At 42.9% G+C, this 18,399-nt stretch overlaps 1 protein-coding gene across 5 annotated transcripts in view; it reads left to right on the forward strand.

Annotated features, from left to right (window-relative positions):
* Positions 1–18,399, forward strand: part of ENPP2 (ectonucleotide pyrophosphatase/phosphodiesterase 2) — a 100,938-nt gene that overhangs the window by 60,526 nt on the left and 22,013 nt on the right. For 4 of the 5 annotated variants that reach the window (XM_053661003.1, XM_053661004.1, XM_053661006.1 and 1 more), the window contains 7 exons: positions 6,159–6,267; positions 9,057–9,182; positions 12,524–12,555; positions 13,240–13,367; positions 15,404–15,491; positions 15,638–15,725; positions 16,793–16,977. In XM_053661003.1, coding sequence (XP_053516978.1) covers positions 6,159–6,267; positions 9,057–9,182; positions 12,524–12,555; positions 13,240–13,367; positions 15,404–15,491; positions 15,638–15,725; positions 16,793–16,977 — 756 coding nt within the window. Of the gene's footprint in view, positions 1–4,020; positions 4,177–6,158; positions 6,268–9,056; positions 9,183–12,523; positions 12,556–13,239; positions 13,368–15,403; positions 15,492–15,637; positions 15,726–16,792; positions 16,978–18,399 lie in introns of all 5 variants that reach the window. The other variant, XM_053661007.1, reaches the window with a different exon arrangement.

The raw sequence follows: 18,399 nt of genomic DNA on the forward strand, positions 1-18,399 counted from the left end.
AGCCTTAGCAGGTGTAATCAACTGGGCACATGTTATAGTATCAGACAATTTATTTTATTTGATGAATTTTGATGAATATACCTGTGAAGCCATCACCACAGTTGAGAGTATGAACATATCCATTGCCTCCAAAAGTAAAGCAGATTCTTCATTGAGAGAAGTACTGCTGAATGAATCTGGTTAGCAGAGCAGCGTGCTACCCTGTATCAAACACTAAGGAATCTTAGTAGAAGACAGCCTGTTTGTAAGGTAGTAGCCAGCACAACTTCAAATTTAGAAGGAAACAGTGAGGCTTTATTACATTTTTTTTCATCTAGAGATGGAACTTTTCCAGTGTTTTACCATAAATCACTTAAAATACCATAACATTTCTAATCTGAACCTTTTAGTATTTTATGTATTTCCCACTACTCTTTCTAACTAGGGCAGTGAGGTCCACACCAAAATAATACAACTTGATTCTGGATGAAACATAATTTCAAAAACTTGGTTGATGGGAATTGCCTTCAATTCCCTTTTAGGCCATGAGGACACTGTTGTTTATAATTAACTTTATTGTGTTCTGCATAAGGATCAGTGGGATACATATAATACAGTTAACGCTCAGGTTAAGTATTTCTGAGCAAAATATAGCATGTTTAAGTGAAGACAGTAAATACCAAGGAGCCATAAGTATTTAACAATGCTTTAACGTTAATTCAGTTGTGACTTTGTAAAGCGCTGGAAACTAATGGCTATTTAAAACCATTCTTAGTTTGCCTTAAATCACTGAAGTCATGGAAGTCTGATGCTGTTTTTCCTATCCCTTTGATGTTTAACCAGTGTGGCATGGTTATGAAACACAAATGATAAAATGAGATAAACATCTGCATGCACGAAACACAAATCTTATTCTTGTCAGAACAAGCCTGGCCGTTTTATCTTTTGGATGGCTTTCTTTGAGATTAAAGTGAACAAAAGGAACCACACTTTAGTAACATACTGAAAAAAAAACCCCAAAAACAAATCCTCTAAGCAGTTCCATGTGCCCTACTTAAAGGTTTGACTTTGCATAGATAATGTTCCCTAAAAAACCCTGTGGCAGAGGCAAAAGAGGGGCTTTGGGGACAGCTTGGTATAATCATGCTTTTAAAAGCAGGAAGCTGATGCTTGAAAAAGGTTCCAGGCTGCGCAGGCTACATGGCTGGTAAGTGAACTTTGAGACGGAACCTCGGACCTTCTGACTCCCAGACCAGGGTTCTGCCCACAGAAACATTTAACCCCGCTTCAGTCCAGGAGCTGAGCAGAGTGGTCAGCTGATAACTATGTTAAAATTATATGGAACATTTTATGTCAAAATTTGGCTATTTACAGTAAGCTCTTAGAATCTCTTCATTTCCTTAAAAGTTATATGGCTTAGTAATAAACATTCTTTGTCAATGAACCTCTCTGGATTTCCAATATGTATAGTTCAGTTATAATGACTTGCAAGTGTTTGTGGGTTTTAATCAAGAAATTGACTAAAATGTTTTTATTTAAAATACCGAGCAATGATAAATGAAGTGTACTATAGGATGCTTTAATTTGCTGCAGCAATGGTTCTATGCTGAGTTCTCTGATAAATATACAAATGGAGATTTTTCTTGTACTCCTTTTGAATTAAGAGTTGGAAGTAGTCATACATGTTATGTTCTTTTTAGAATTAATACCTCTTGTAACTGGGATATTCTCACAACTTTACTGGGTGAAACAGTCTTGATTAGATGTATTGGAATGTATCTTCACTTACCATAACCTGGTAACCTGATCACTTTCTTCTCTTAATACAAAGGATATTCCCAGATGTCAACTATTTTTTTATTTGGGTCTAGACACCCTATTTTTACTAAAATAAAAAGACAGTTCATATTTTTAAAACACAAAACCAAAGCAAGCCAGCGCAACCTCCCTTCTGTGGTAGACTAACTGATTTATGTACCTATGCATCCATCACATACAGTTCTTGTGCATGTAAAGATTATATATACTAGCTGAATGAGAAAACATCTTGTATTTGAAATTTCATTGAAACGATTCAGCAAAGTGCTGTGTGCTACAACACAGTTGAAGTTTGTACTTTCTTGCTTAATATTTGAGCGTACTTTTTTTTTTTAGGACAATTGTCAAAGGCTGGCTATTCAATTAGATGACCAAAACTTGGGCTGAGAGTTGCAAGAAATGGTGTATTTGCTCCTGGTTTCATAGTGTAATGGTGAATGTCCAGAAATATGCTTGCTTTTGATTATTGGCGCAATCTTTTTCTCTTTGACCTTCTATGCTTTCTCTGTGACCCTTCGTTCGGCTGCTCATCCAGGCCTGGAGGCAGAGCTTTGGCTGGCTAGTGACTACCTTCTGATGGCAAAATATCCTTTCGAAAAGCAGGGGCATTTGCCCCTGTCCTTCCCATCCTCTTAATAACCTCAGGCTAAACTTCTCAAGTCAGACTAAGTATGGCTGGTCAGTGAAGACTTAGCTTCCGGGTTCCTCTAACATTTGAAGAAGGAAATACATGCCGTATAATCAGTGGATGAACCCTCATTTTGACTAAATCCTGTTTCTCCTGCTGCTCCTCTAACCCCGCTGCAATGGGAAGGGCCGCAGCCTTCAGGGTCTTCGGGATGTTGAGGTCTCTTGCAAAATGGCCGGTATCTGATGGGCAGACTTGAGCTCTCGCTGAATGTATTCAGTGACCATGAAATGGGGAACCTTTTTTTTTCCTTGTGCCTTTCTTCTCATGGAGAACTGCCTAAAACTAGAAGCATTGGGAAAAAACAACAACACCAAACCCAACCAGAGTCTGTGGGGCTGTGTCTTTCAGTCTCTCTGCCGGAGAGAGAGGATGAGACAGAAATGGAAGTGCCTTTGCAGTCGCTTGCTCTGGAGACAGTGAGATCGCATGGCAGGCAGCCTCTTTTGTGGATACACTAACATTGTGCCTGCTTCTGCCCCTCCCTGCCTCTGAATGATTCTCTGGACAGTCCCACCGGGAGAAATCAGCTAGGTAGACAGCAGAGCTTGCTGCTTCAATTCACCTTTGCACCATCAGCAAATCAGGGGCCTGGTTTTCTCCAGCGTTTGGGAAGTTCCGGAAGGTTATCTTCCTTATGTTGGCCTTGACCATTTCCTAGATTTTCAAGATAAGATGCATAGGACTGCCATGCTTCCCACCTGCCCCCCCCCCCCCCGCAAAAAAACCCTGGGGTTTCTGATAGAAAGAGTGTAAGCAGACTCTTTCGTGATATGGGTACTAAGATGGAGAGATATGGATACTTTTTTTTTGCACTTTACCCAATTTTACAATATAATTTTTTAAAAAAGACAGTTCTGCTTATGATTATCTCATGGCTTAGAGTGTCTTTGTACCGGAAACCTAAGTTATCAGTGACAAGTTTTCTTTGCTGCCGAAAGTCCTGATTCATGGAAGTACATTCGTGACCAAGGAGAATTGTTTAGTATTTATGTTTTCTTCTCTCCTTGGTTTTAAAACTTGTCCTGTTTCTTGCCAATAAAAGGTGACAGTTCTCTGCTCTAGCTGGCGGTGTGAACAGATACTGCTCAGATTCTGAATTGGAACTGCTGTCCCCTTGAAATGAACGTGTGGCTAGTTTTCTATTTAGTTTTCAGCTAGTAATTTTTCAATGGAGGGCGTTTCCTAAGCAAGGACCCCTCTCTCCCTAGTGCAGGAGGTTGAACATGCAGAATTCCGAGTCCACCTGTGTCAGCAGGCTCCTCAGACAAAAGAATCAGACGTGACTCGATTCTCTGCAATTCTATTCCTGTTCTCAGTGAGGAGGCCATGACAGCAGCACCAAGATCCATCTTGGGGGCTTCTCTCTATAGAGACCCCTGAATAAGCCCTCATGCCAACTTTTTCTCATTTAAGGAGACTTAGTTTCTCTAACTAAGACTCTGCTGACGCCCGATGGCAAAGTGTGAGCTTTATTATCTGACCCAGAGGGACGGACGACTTCTGAGTCCAGACATCTCTATCCGCCAGTACAGGAGAGTAGTTATGGCTCACCTCTTACTCCGGCTAAGAGACCTAAGAGGAAGGTTGCCCCTAAGAGGAGACAGGAAAGACCAGTTGCTCCTCCAAAGAAAAGAAGAAGAAAATTACATAGGATGGATCATTATGCCGTGGAAACTCGTCAGGACAAAGTAAGTTTATCTATTGTTCCAAAGCTTTGTGGCGGGCAAGTCTGAGTTGAAGGTTTCCGTCAGTGTCTTGGCTTGAAACTCAGCTAATGACGTTTCAGAAAAACTCTGGTGCCTCTTCCTTGGCTTTGAGTCCAGAAGAAGCTGGTACTGCAGAGGTTAACACCAATTTAAAGACCTCTTGGGCTTTCAGTAAGGCAGGAAAACAGAGCCTTCTACTTTCTTTAGAGTTAGTTGCCTCCAAACTAGTATTCACAGTTAGGCTTGAGTGAATGTGAAGGAGGCCACTCCTGGCTTTGTTTGCCCTTAGTCACAGAATTTGTTACAATGGTTGGTTTGTAGCCTTGGTTCTTGAAAACAACCCAGCAACGTAGCTCGGGGAATCTTGTAGATTAAAGCTCAATAGAAAATTGCCTTAGATTTGTGGTCTGTAACTTCAGAATTCTGGAAAGGCTTTTAGGTTATAGAAAGAGGAAGTAATGGGCAGATAGAGTCGTGTGTGTGTTACATGCAGAGATAATGAGTAATGCTTGGTCGTTGTGGTATATCCATAACCTACAGGTTAATAATCTCAAAACCTTCACGTACCTGGCAGGCACTATCGCATTCATGATGGTCTGAATTGACAGCAGTGGGCTCAGGAATTTAGCTAAGTTTTCTTGTTTAGTAAAGGAAAATAAGTCCTTGTCAAGGGTTGATCTGTGTCGTGTGTTTAGTATTTCTTCATCCTGCCAAGGGTCTTAGAGGAGAGCAAGGTTTTCTAGAAGCAAATACTCCCTTCAGATTATGCTACAGGCAACGTTCTGACACTTGTACTTACGACTTCTGCCTTGGGACAGAATTTTAAATACTGACTCTGCCATGAAGAAAATCAAGCTTGCCACTGACTTTACTGATGATGTGATAGGAGGAAAGGTCTTAAGTCATCTGAGAAGATGCTAGTGGGAGATAATATTATGTGTCGGAATGAAAAACGAGGTCTTGATCCGTTCCATTCTTATTTGAGTCATCTTGGGTGCATGTATCTAGTTGTAGCTAAATTGTGAAATTCCTCCAAAGCACTGTCAGGTCTTTGTCCAATGAGATGTTTCTTAAAAATCTTTCCATTACAGAGATGAAAGCGAAGGGCAGGTCTCCGGTATGTGAAAGCATTCATGCTGTTAGATGCTTCCATTTGAAACAAGAAAATAAGAGATGGATTATGTTTCTTAGGCTTTGGGAATGTTCTCTTCAGAGAACTAAGTTTTTGTTTTGTTTTATTTTTCTTAAACTGAATAAGGAATCTTCTAGAACAAGATTAGTGGTTCGCTTCTGTTTGTTAGGACTCTTATAGATTCTTATTTCACTTACAATCAGCTTCAAAGGGACGAAAGTGAGAAGCAGTAGCTTTTTCTCAGAAGAGGTTCTCAGCCTCTTCTGAGGGAATCCGTTATTCCCAACCATTGACAGTTATTTGGAACATTAGATGGATTGCACTGTGTTCTCATTTAGCATCCAGTGAAGGTTACCTTTAAGCTCAGAATTTGTTTTTGATTCACTTAGTCTCTCTTTTCTTGCTGTGTTTCAAAGCCTAAATCTTCTCACTGTGATTCAAAGCCTAGTGTGACTTCACTCAGGAAACAATAGACTTAAACAATCCACCTGACTTTCTGCTCTCAAAATTTGGGGGTTTAAAGGACATTGTTACATTTTAGAAAGGCCATTTTTATCTCCAGAAACAGAATTGCCTTTAATCTTTCTTTTATATTTAATATCAATGTGTCTTGGAAGGAGTTGGATGAGGAGAGATTTTATCCTTCTGGAAGAATACAAATAAATGTGCTTACCCCAGATTTCCATTCAGAATGGCAGGCAAATCTCCCTAGACAAAGCTCTGCCTCTCGGCCTGAAGTTTTCTTTCCAGAATGTCCTAGGAGGAGAAGATCTATGAGAAACTGAAAGAAAAATAAAAAACCTCGCAGGGTCTAATGTGCTCCTTTTTCCAGATGACAAATCCTCTGAGGGAAATTGACAAAACAGTGGGGCAGTTAATGGATGGACTGAAACAACTGAAGCTGCATCGCTGCGTGAACGTCATCTTCGTTGGAGACCATGGTAGAGCTTTGTTTCTTCTTAGCTAATGATCGGAGAGATGTGTAGACACGGTTTCTGATGGTTCTGAGGAAAGGGAGGCACCTCTCCCCTCAGAATCCCAGGCTGGGTTCTTCATCTGTCTCTATTTTTCAGGATGGGGAAAGGTAGCAAACCATGATGCCACACCATGAGATGACCTGGGGTGACCCTGAGTTCACTGTGACCAAAAATCAGGGACTTCCTGTATCTTCCTAGACTTTGTAGGAAAAGGCTTCCTACAGAAATCTGTCTCTTATTAACATGTGGCAGATGATTTGCTTGTTCTATGAATAGCGTCCTCTGTGAATGTGAGTTATGAGATGATAAGACCTCATCCCTGAGAGCCACATCCCTGAAAGGAGCCCACTGGGTTTACGAGGCTAAAAAATAAATCTAAACATGATAAGGAAGCGAGACATAGGATTCTTGTCCAAGAAGAGGCATGTGAGTAGAACGATTCCCCTGCATCCACTGAAGGAATTCAAGACAAAAACCAGAGGACTCCACTTTCGTTTAGTAGAGAAGACAGTTGAAAGAGAGGAAGGAGCAGTTTAGGACGTAGGTTTTCTAAATCACTGTACAAAGTAGAAAAATGCATGACCCCATTCTTGAGGTGATCCAGAATGTCATGAACATTATATGATGATAGGGCTGGCTGAAGGGGGTCTTCAGAGGGCATCCTGATTTCACAAGTGCTCCGACTGAGCTCTGCAGAGTGCCTCTTGTATTCCAGAACCTTCCAACTGAAATAGCGACCCTGGAATATGGGGCTGCTCTCCTCTAGGAGGGTGTTTGGAAGAGGAACATTGGTTGACTCTTTGACAGTTCTGTTAAGAATGAATGACAGGCAAATTTCCCATGTCAAAGCTCTGCTCTAGGCCTGACATTTTCTTCCAGAAAAAAAAAAAAAAGCTGTGGGACTGACTGGATTTTTTGTAGGGACTAAATGTGACCCTCTGCAAAGTCATACTCCACACATTTGAAGAGCTTCAGATAGGACAGAGACTGGCGCATGGGGCACAGTTGATTCAACTGAAGTTGCCCAGAAGTATCAAGCACTTTTAGTTACATTTGGGAGCCCCATGTCTAAGATGTAAATGGGTCTCAATGAGTTACATGCTGGAGGAATGTAAATCTCAGATCTATTAACACCTTGTCTTGCCAGTGTGTAGGCTTCTGAGATGAGCAGATTGCTCTGGTTTTGGGAAGCCACAGCACCTCTTACTTAAAAGGCAGTGTGGTCTCATATTTCAGACCCCAGGCTCGAGTGAGTTCCGCTGGAATTCACATTGCACTGTACCACTTAAGGACCATTGGACGTGGCATCCGTTGGGTGACTTCTCCAAGTCTCTGCCTTTTCATCTGTAGACCAAGAGCACTAACTCCTCCTACATGGAATGGCTCTGGAGGGTGAAGGGTGATGATGCTTCAGAAGTACTTTACCTCTGGTCTTCAAAAGCAAGAGGGTTGGTTCACTGTTAGGTTGGTGTAAGTGACTTCCTAGAAGTGGAACTAATAGAAGAGCCTTCCAGTCTTCTCTTCATATGTGTTTGTAAACCTCCCTGTCCTGGGTTAACATTGTATGAGAGCAGAGTAGCTGTTTATTGTTTGTATTTTTCTTCCTGAATGTTTAAAAAATGTTAAAAAGCAAAATATAGAACCCTTGTACTATGTTGAGATATGCATATGTTTTTTTCTGTCTTCATTTCAATCTGTTTATAAAAACAAAAGGGCCTGGATCTGGGGTCCCAGAAGGTGATCATTTGAATTTTACTAGATCCAGGACACTCTGGGCTATAATGTTTTATTCCCAAACCTTAGGACATAGTTTATAGAATCCCTTATTTTCCACTCTTAGCGAATATTCACCTATTGGACTGTGTACAGCAATACATTAAACCTTCGAAGCTTTAATGTATTGTTCCATGTCAGCTCATAAATTCCGAACGACAATAAAGGTCCCTAGCAGCTGTCAGGGCCTGATTATAAAACCTGAGCTTGTTTTTGCTTTTATTTATTCATTTTAAACATTGATCAAGACATTTTTCTTGTAGGGGGCAGGAACCAAATCTTGGGTCAAGAGGGAGATTTGTTGGTTGAAAAATCCCCTACCTAGACTTTTTTTGTTGTTGTTAAGTTGCCAGCTTTTGGTTTTGACTGATGACATTGTTTACAGCTTGTTTTCAGTGCCATTCTGTTTTCCAGTTTGGGTGGTCACAGGGGCTGACATTTTTCTTTCCCGTCTCCTGTTGCCAGTATTGTTCTGTCAGTAACATCCAAGGCCACCAGTGAAGCCGGAGCGAGGACTGGTGATTATGTACTCAAGTCGGGAGATGCATTAGACAGAGAGAGAGAGCTGGGGAAGTGCCATTTTGTAAGAGAGACATGCAACTGTGTCTTTCAATTACTTGACCACCCCCAGCTGGAAAAAAATAGATCTTTTTCATAATTACTGTGAAAATAAATTTTAAAAAATGGTGCTTACTTCCTTTGTTTTGCTGTTCTTGCTGAAGGACAAAATAATAATAGAGAGGATGCCTTTTTCATTTTCTAGGGCTGCAAGATAATATTAAATCAAAGTCTGGTGAAAAGAGCATATAAAGAAGCATCAAAAAATGTAACGTCCAATTAAGAAATCTCCAAAGAGAGACATCCTTGCATGAAGCTGTGAAAAACTAATGGAAGAGATGTCTGGCTGTTATCTTTAGTAGCTGTGTTAAGATTTTAATTTTAAGATCCTCTGAAAATCCTTTTTTCTCCCCTCCCCATAGGAATGGAAGATGTCACTTGTGAGAGAACTGAGTTTTTAAGCAATTACCTGACAAATGTGGACGACATTACATTAGTGCCTGGAACTCTAGGAAGAATTCGCTCCAAATTTAGTAATAATGCTAAATGTAAGTCGATTCTTAAAGTACTAAGTTGTTCCAGTGGTAGTATTCTAGAGTAGGTACAGGCTTGTTCTCTCATGCTTCTCTGAATGCTTGGCTCAAAATCGTAGCTCAGCAGCTTCTTAGCTGAGCCACCGTGAGTAAGCCATTTAAACTCTAAGCCTCAGTTTTGCATTCTGAAAAATGGGATTGATAAAAACAGCTACTGCTTATGGTTGTTGTGAGGATGAATCCTTGTATATTACTTAGAGTGGTTCCTGGAACATGGAAGCATTATATAAATATTTGTTCTTGTTTTTATCATGGAGAAAATATACTTCCTTTGAGGCATGTGTATAAAACCATGACTTCCGTTTACAAGAGAAGGACTTTTCAACAAGAGGTTCAGCCTGGCTCTTTAGCTAAAGCTAGGGAGTTCATGCCAGGGTTAGCAAACCACATTCAGACCCTAAACATTCCTCCAAGTCTGGTTGAAGGAGACTCTTCATCTTAATAAAAGTAATTGACAGCACCCAGGAGGAGAAGTGATCAAGCCGGTGGGAAGCAGTAGCTGCTTCAAAAGATTAGAAACAAGAATAATCTTAGCACTTAAGTTCTACACATTCAGGTTACGAGATGCCACTGACAAGAACTTAAATTTATGGACCAAGATGTTGTAAGGGCTGCCCATCTAGCTTCTGAGAAGCCTATAGCTTTATTGGAGACAGGCTGCATTTTGGGGAAAAAATGCTTTTAGAGTTTTTAGCCTTGAAAATAAGAAACCACTGGCACCAAGCATCAAGCTTTGGAAAGTTAAGATTTTCCCAAACTTCATGCCTGAGTCAACACAAATGGGAGTCATTCCAAGGTCAGCTCCAGGCACCATTGTGAAATCAAAACATCAGTGTTTCTGCCTTCTCTTTTTTATGTCCTTTCTGTCCCTCACGCCCCCCGCCCCCCTTCTCTGATCACTGGAGACAGACAGGCCCTTTCCAAGGATGCAAGTCACCAAGCTACTTCTGGAGTTAGTTTTTGCATTTTAGGACTCAGGCAAGAAAGATCATCTCTACTTTGAAAGATGCCTCAGACCACAGTCAAAGTAACGGGGAGGTTGTTTTGCGGGGAAGAAATCATAACTACCGAATCGTTATGTGATTATTTGTGCATGTGATCTCATGTTGTGAGAAACATCGGAGTGGGCAGTTACAAGCGCAGACGGTGGTGACAGGATGTCTGGACCCAACTCCCTGATCCACCAGGTGCTCACTCTGTGACCTTGGGAAAGCTACTTCGACACTCTCCTTGTCCAACAGTTTCCTTGTCCATCAAATAAGGGTTGTCGGGAAGAATAAATGAGAGATACCTATTCCTTAGGTTAGAGTTCAGCACGTAGTATAGCCAGGTGAATGTTAGCTGTGACGATGATGTCCTGGCGGCACCTCCGTTTTAGCTAGGCACATACACCATCTTATTTCATCCTCCTCATGGTCCCGCGTGACCCCTGCCGTCACCTTTTCCAGACAGTAGCGGTCAAGGCTCAGAGGGAGGTGAAGAAACTGAGTACGACAGCTAGTCAATGGCAGGGCGAAAATGTAAACCCAGAGTCTCTGACTCATAACCACTCCTGTGCTGGGGGCCTCTTCCGCTCACACGCCGTGAGAGGTGTTAGCAGGAGAGGACCCCGTACTTCAGAACTGACAGATTGGGGTCCCAAACGAGGACTCAGGCATTTGGTACTTCCAGGCTCTTTGTTTTCCTTCACGATTGAGGAGCATGAACTTTCTCCCATTCTGTCGAGGGCAGCGGTTCAGGAGGCCACAGAGTGAAGAGGTCCATAGCTTGCTCAGTCCATATGAGGGTCCCTGTGTGTTAGTCCCTCCACCTCCTAAACGCCTGCTGACTTAGTGAGGATTCCAGCACCTGCCTCCCAGAGTCGTTGTGAATGACCAGAGAGAGAGTGTCTGCAAAGCTCCAACAGACAGCGCACGTGGGGTGGACACAGTCTGGGTAAACTATTATTACTCCCGTGATTAGTCACGCGTGGCTTCACAACAAGGAGACATTCTGAAATTGGCATCGTTAGGCGATTTCACCATCGTGCAGACATCATGGAGTGCGCTCACGCAGGCCTCAACGGCTCAGCCCCCGCACACCCAGGCTACTTGGGGTACCACTGTCGTAGATGCGGTCCATCGTTGATGGAAACCTTGTTACGTGGCATGAAACTGTACTCATTTGCTTTCCATGAAAATATGCAAGTAAAACTGAACTGCCATTGAGGTAGCATGGCCACATTTAACTTTGGATTTCGTAGCTTTAGAACTAAGCTTCTAAAAATTGTCCTTAAATTGTGGGTGCTCATACCACAAGGCAGGCTTATTAGTGCATTTGCAACAAATATTTATTTATACTCATTAACAAATGTTTACCGAGCGAGTGCCTACTATGCACAGGCCCTGAGATCCCGCAGGAAATGACACAGACATGACCTGTGTCACTGGTATTTCTATTCCCGGGAGGGCTGCACCGTGACAGTTGGTATCTCTTCTGAACTCCACTGTCCTTTCTGCTGATTCTATAATAACATGCTAAAGCAATTTTTTTTGCAAACAAAACAAAGTCCAACCAACCTACAATCTCCTTTTTCTCCCTGTGTCCCCCAAAAGGGACCTTCAGATAATATAATCCTGTCCGCAGTTTATACACAGCCATCATTTACATAGTTTTGCTTTTAGCTAGTTTGGAGTATTGACCAAAATATCCTTTGTTTGCTGGTAGTGAAAATAAAGGAGGTGCGCACATGTGCGTGTCTGTGGCTGGAAGGGGCAGCTACCTATGTAATTAGACCGGTGATATTGCCAAGGAAACAAAACTGCCTTTAGAAAACATAACTCAATGGATTAGACATTCATTTTGAAGTAGATGATAACTTGTTTCAAGGATCTACAGATACATAGGAAGTTACATGAAAAGCCCCAAATGCCCAGTTTAGTTCCTGATGTTAAGTTGCCAATAAACTAAATCCAGGCTCCAGAGAGACCACGTTGGACCGTTTGGCGCAGGTTAGAGAAGCAATTTGGGTAGCGGTATGGTGGTGCTGTGCAAGGAGGAGTTCCCTCTCAGCAGAGGACCCTGAGCTGCAGCAGGGACAGTCGCCATATAAATTGTTCCACTTATTTAACTGCTTTTCACTTACCGAAATAGTAAGTACCCACACACGATTTAAATATATTTTAAACAAAACTAACGCCAGGGCCTTCCGAGAGGGACTTAAAAAAAAAGGAAAAATGGAGTCTCTTGCTGCAAAAATGATTTCTTGCATTGATTATTGTCATCTCTTTTGAAATTTTTCTCCTCTCTTTGGACAGATGACCCTAAAGCCATTATTGCTAATCTCACGGTGAGTACCACCAGTCACCAGGCTTCTGCCCCTAGAGCAGCTTCCACGGGCTCATCTCCTGTGCCCACCTCCCCCGCAGGGCGGGAGGAGCGGTTTCCCCATTGCCCTGCATCCTGTGTATTTGTTCCCCCGAGAGCTTTCAAAACTCCTGGCCTGGAGACAGCCGCAGCTCCCTAATGGCCTTGGCAGTGATACAAACTGACAGTATTTGATCTTTCCGTTAGCACTGAAAAGTATTTGTTGAGGATTAAACAAATCCTTACTCTCTGCGAACCAGATCTGCCTGCCACCCTGTTCCATCACTCCCCCGCCCAGGACAGAGACCGTAAAAGCACATGAGGATGTAATCACTTCGGCCCAAACATGTGTTCTCCTGCCTTCCCTTCCTCCGTCCCACCCCTTGACTCAAAGCTGTTGGGAAAGACCTTGGGGCTCGAATGGCTCCAAGTGATGGTCACATGGGTCAGGAATTTATCTTAAAAATTCCTTCCTCCCCTCCACTAACCTCCCATCTCCAAAGTTATCTAATCCTCTTTGAACCTGTTTGATGGGGGTAACAAATTCCATTTACTCCCTCACAACTTTTGGCTTAAGACTTCCTTCAGCTTTCTAGAGACTATCGAAGTTCCCCCCCTCCCCCCCGAAGACACTCCATCTGAAGTCCAATTCCCATTTATATTTCAGTGTAAAAAACCAGATCAGCACTTTAAGCCTTACATGAAACAGCACCTCCCCAAACGTTTGCACTATGCCAACAACAGGAGAATCGAAGACATCCATTTGTTGGTGGAGCGCAGGTGGCATGTTGCAAGGTAACGTGGGATTGGCCGGCCCTGCCTGTCATCTTCGTAACCAGCTCTTTGGCACCTGGCATGCCTCTAAGGTCCTCGGCTATTATAAGAAGAAATCTCGGTTGGAAATGTCACTGTTCCTGAAGGTTTTGTGTGCTAGATAAACAGCGCTGAGACAATGCATTTCTGTTTTCTGTGTCTCGGCATCTCGGTGTCTGTCTGGGTCTCTCTCCTATTCGATTTCTGAATTTACATCCTAGCCTCTGTTCTTCCTACTTGAGTCTGAAGTGTGACTAGGGCACTGGTCTGCCACTGGAACTGCTTTCAGTTAATGAGACGTAGCCCGTAGCAGTGTTTATAGAGGAGCTGAGAAAACATTGCTCATCTTTAACACCTCTGTTAACTGTGGGCATGCTTCATGTGGCATTAAATGTCACTGTTTATCTTTTCTTGAACTACAGAAGACTCCAGTGTCAAAGAGACTGTTTCTCGCCCTTGCATTTTTGGTAGAATCACCCTCTGGAAGCTCCAATCCCTTCCAAAGAGTTGATCATTTTTTAAGTTTATCCATTCTCACCCAGTCCTGGCAGCAGCCCCTCCCCACTTGCTCTTTTTAAAAATGCAATCTTTATTGTATTTTTCCATTACCATTTAGCCCCCTTCTAACCACTTCCCCCAGCACTCACTCACCCTTATTCTGACTTCCCCTTAAGGGAATGTGCAGCATCCACATGTAGTGATACCCAAACAGCTTCTAGACGCACTGTAGCGAGGTACTTTGATGAGTTTTCAAGGGAGAGAAAAGAATGAGAAAACGTCCATGCTCTAGGAACTTGTTAGTGCAGAGCACACGAAGAGATACATGACAAACACCTAAATGTCCTGCTGTTGTTGGGGGGCACACAGAGTCACATGTGTAGGGTTAGGGACAGAGATGTAGGAAGGGCAGAAGTTATTGAAATCACTGAGAACAGACATGGGGAGCCCTCGTGGAAAAGTTACAAAGGCATGACCAGACAGCGTGGCCGACTGTGTCCTCTGCAGGCTGACTGATGTCTGAGAAAGCATATTTGGTGCAGCTGGTAGGTTCATATCAAATCACCCTGGTTGTAGAGGGGAAAGGAAATGAAAGATGATGATAGTTGAGCAAATGAGCATAGGCCAAAGCCAGAGATTTTAATAAGCAGTAAATCTTTTGAACTCCTGCATGGTTGGATTATTATATGTGCATATTGTATTCACTCAAGCTGAAATTACTTTTCCTAAGGGTGAGTACCCTAATTATTAATTTCTTTATCTTTCCCCAAGCACTTTACTTCCATGTGATATACACTATAGATACTTAGGAAATATTTGTATTAATACACGTGAAAGTTTTTGGAAAAGTGCCACATAACACTTACACAAAAGGCATCTTTTTGTCACAAAGAAGGTCAAGTGGTATTGATGTGTAGAGAGAGGTTGCTATTTTCTATTTCTTATTGAGATAATTATCTGGGTGAGGCTGGGTTTTTGTTAGATATGTCACTATTTCTGTTAAGCTTACCACTCAGTTGTAATCTTTAGTTGTTTTATATCATAGGTAAAGTTGTATGCAACATTTTTATAGAACACAGATCTCCATTCATTGATTAAACATCATGAATTTCAAAGGTGCCACTATGTGTTTGGCATTGAGCCCAGGGAGGGATATACAGCAGTGAACTCACAGATGTGGTCCCAGAGTGGAGAACCTTATGATCACGGAGCTGAAGCTCACAGGCAGACAGAACCTGCCTATGATTGGTGCTTTTTTTCACGCAGGCACAAGGTACAGGGAGGGCACCCTGACTTCTGTTTAGAGGTCCTCGTTTGCCCTGGGCTCATTGTTAAAGCAAAGGCACTTGGGAGAAATGAACAGCATCACCTTTTCATCTCCGCAGGACTGATGTATTTAAAATAGAAACAAATATGCTTGTGAAACTTCTTCTTAGAGATTCTTCGAGTGCTGAAATTGGCTCTTTATCACAGTGATTGCACGTGAAATCCTGACTGATTACCCAATTGTTTTGATGTAGGAAACCTTTGGATGTTTATAAGAAACCATCAGGAAAGTGTTTTTTCCAGGGAGACCATGGATTTGATAACAAGGTCAACAGCATGCAGGTATGAGGATTGAGAACATGTTTTTGTGGATCTCAGGGGTGGACAATGGTGGTGTGAGTGAAGCTACACCATATTCACAAACAGGGGAAGGGATATACAGAGTATTAGCAGTGTCTAATTTGTTTATGTTTTCTTATCTTTGGAAGACTGTTTTCGTAGGTTATGGCCCAACGTTTAAGTACAAGACGAAGGTACCTCCATTTGAAAACATTGAACTTTACAACGTTATGTGTGGTAAGTCCACTTATTAATCAATACCAATGAAACACCAGTCTTGACTTACCATATGAACTTTCTTGATGTCAGAGAAAGAAATGAGGTGTCTTAGTTCTGGGACCACCTCATTCCCCTGCAAACAAAATAATATTGTAACTTGCCGATTGGTTCGAAGAACAGCATATCATTCCCTTCTATGGATTCTTTGTCTTCCTCCACCAGCTGACTGATGAGGAGTTTTCGTGGTGTTGCTGTTGGCAGCCTGCGGCTGATCCAATACAGCATTGCAGTTCGACACCACCGGTCAGAGACCGGGTGAAGCAAGAGTTCGGCACAGAGCTTTCTCCTACCTCCATCTCTCGTTTGGCAGTCCTGTTAAAATTCTGCCAGCTCGCATCCTGGCCAGCTATTTATGTGTTCCTAATTATTTTTCTTCCTTGAACTGCTCGTTGCTGAATGAGGACAACTTTTCCTATTTAGTCAGGGAGTGCCAGTCTGGTGGTTAGAGGGGGAGTCTGAAAGTCGGGTCCCCTGGGTTCTTTTCCCATCTTGGCCGCTAGCTCTCCCCTGCCCTGCCTCTCAGCGTAGGCCAGTCACTGTGGGCCTGCTTGGCAACCGTTCACTGGCTATGAAATCAGCCTGTTCATTTCACAGCGGCACTTCAAGGCACAGGGCCAAAGCCTCCTCTCGTCCCCATACTTCTGGGGAGTGCATTAGAGGGCAGGCCAGGGGTTATTTATTGATTATAAGGCTCGTTTCAAAGTTTGGGCTGCAGAGTTTCACCGAGAAGCAGAAAGGCACCGATGACACCGAGAGCCTTGGGGTCCCTTCACTTTTTTCTCTTTGGGGCTGTCTCTCCATGAGCAAGCAACGCCAGTGCTGCTTCAGAAAACTGTGGTGAGACGTGGTCAGGCTGGAGAGCTTCAGGGGGGAAGAAGGGAGCGCCTGCTCTCTGAAGTCGGTTTTCTCCAGTTCTGGTTTGTGTTCGGAGGTTTCAGACCCTCAGGAGGTGGATGGTTTTGGCTCTTGACACATCTTATCGAGAAACATTTACAAACCACGTAGCATCTTTTTCTTCTCCTCAGATCTCCTGGGATTGAAGCCAGCTCCTAACAATGGGACTCACGGAAGCCTGAATCACCTGCTGCGTACCAACACCTTCAGGCCCACCATGCCAGAGGACGTCACCAGGCCCAGTTACCCCGGGATCATGTACCTTCAGTCTGATTTTGACCTGGGCTGCACCTGTGACGATAAGGTAGAGCCAAAGGTAAAAACAATCTTGACGTTTTTCCCGGAAGAGGTTGTTGGGTATAAAGCAGCGTTGCCCACTGGAACTTCCTGTCATCTGTAAATGGGCGGCATGTGTGCTGTCCAGAACAGTAACCACTGGCCGGATGTGGCTTTTTTGAGCATTTAGAACGGAGTCTTTAATTTTGTCTAATTTCATCATTTATGTTGAAAGAGCCATATGTGGCTTGTGACTACCATGATGGATAGTTCAGGTATAGAAACTGATGGGCAGAAAGCAGAATTTGTGATGTTATTTTGTGGGTTCAGAATTCCCAACCAAAGACTCTTTCCTTTTTTCAACCTGGATGGTGTGTTTATCAGTCATGGTCCCAATAGGAAACAGATGGCCCGTGCAGGAGAGCTTTTTAAAGGGAGTTTAAAGGGATTGTTTCAATCATGTTTAATGAGAGGACTATTAATGCAGGCTGAGCAGGGTAGGAGGATGTCACGGAGGGATGGTGATGCACCATGGGGCTACACGGGAACGGTCCTAAGCCTAAAAGATAACGGGAGGGAGCAGTTATGAGAAAATGGAGAGGTATGTAGGTAGGACCTGTAGAGTTTGGTAGATAGGTGCAGCCAATACACCATAACTTTGCAGGGAGGAAGCTGGAGGAGTAAACACCCCCTGTTGTCTTTCGTTTCACTCCCTGGTGCCTCCTATTGGTGAAACCCAGGAGGAAGCCTGAGAGCAAGCTTGTGCTTTTGCTTATTTTGATGCTGTTCTGAGAGGTCAGTTGCTTAGGGAACAGAGTGAGTAGGGAAGAGTATGGCACAGGTGAGGGTGGGGGTGGGGTGGGGCTGTGCACACAGGGGCTACCCAGCACATTCTGTTTGTGCAGTTTTGAATTCCAAACCAACTACTTGTGTTAAGCAATAATTTGTCCATCAAAGACCTTTAGAGTTGCCAATTAGCGCTTCTGACCACAAAAAATAATGGTATTACCACACTGAGTTGATGTGATTCCAACACAAAGCAAAGAAATAGATTATTTTTGTATGTGTGGTTTTATTGTGGGTAAACCAGTGATTGTTCTATTATACCTTTGAGAAATGTAAAATAGTTCTTCTGGTGTCCTATCCCCATTCCCTACCATTGCTGCCTTCCGGAATTATTAGGGGCCTGGGAACTACAGTTTGGGAAGCCCACCACTGGAGGAATTCAGTTTGCCCTTCATCCCCAACCTCCCTTTCTTGTCCTTCTTACTTTTGCTCCTGACAAGAGCCAATGAGGGCAATTACTCTCAGACCTCAGCTGGAGAATTTGCATTGCCAAAGTCAACAGGAAGTGGTTTTCAAAGTGGATTCCAAAGAGAATCTTAGAGGAATCTATTAGTCGTATCTTGTTTTCTGAATTATTGTTCTTCTAGAGAACAAGACATATTGTGGCTATGTTAGA

This window comes from Artibeus jamaicensis, unplaced genomic scaffold (genome assembly GCF_021234435.1).
Source record: "Artibeus jamaicensis isolate MK-2021 breed Jamaican fruit bat unplaced genomic scaffold, CSHL_Jam_final scaffold_916, whole genome shotgun sequence".
NCBI classification, from domain to species: domain Eukaryota; kingdom Metazoa; phylum Chordata; class Mammalia; order Chiroptera; family Phyllostomidae; genus Artibeus; species Artibeus jamaicensis.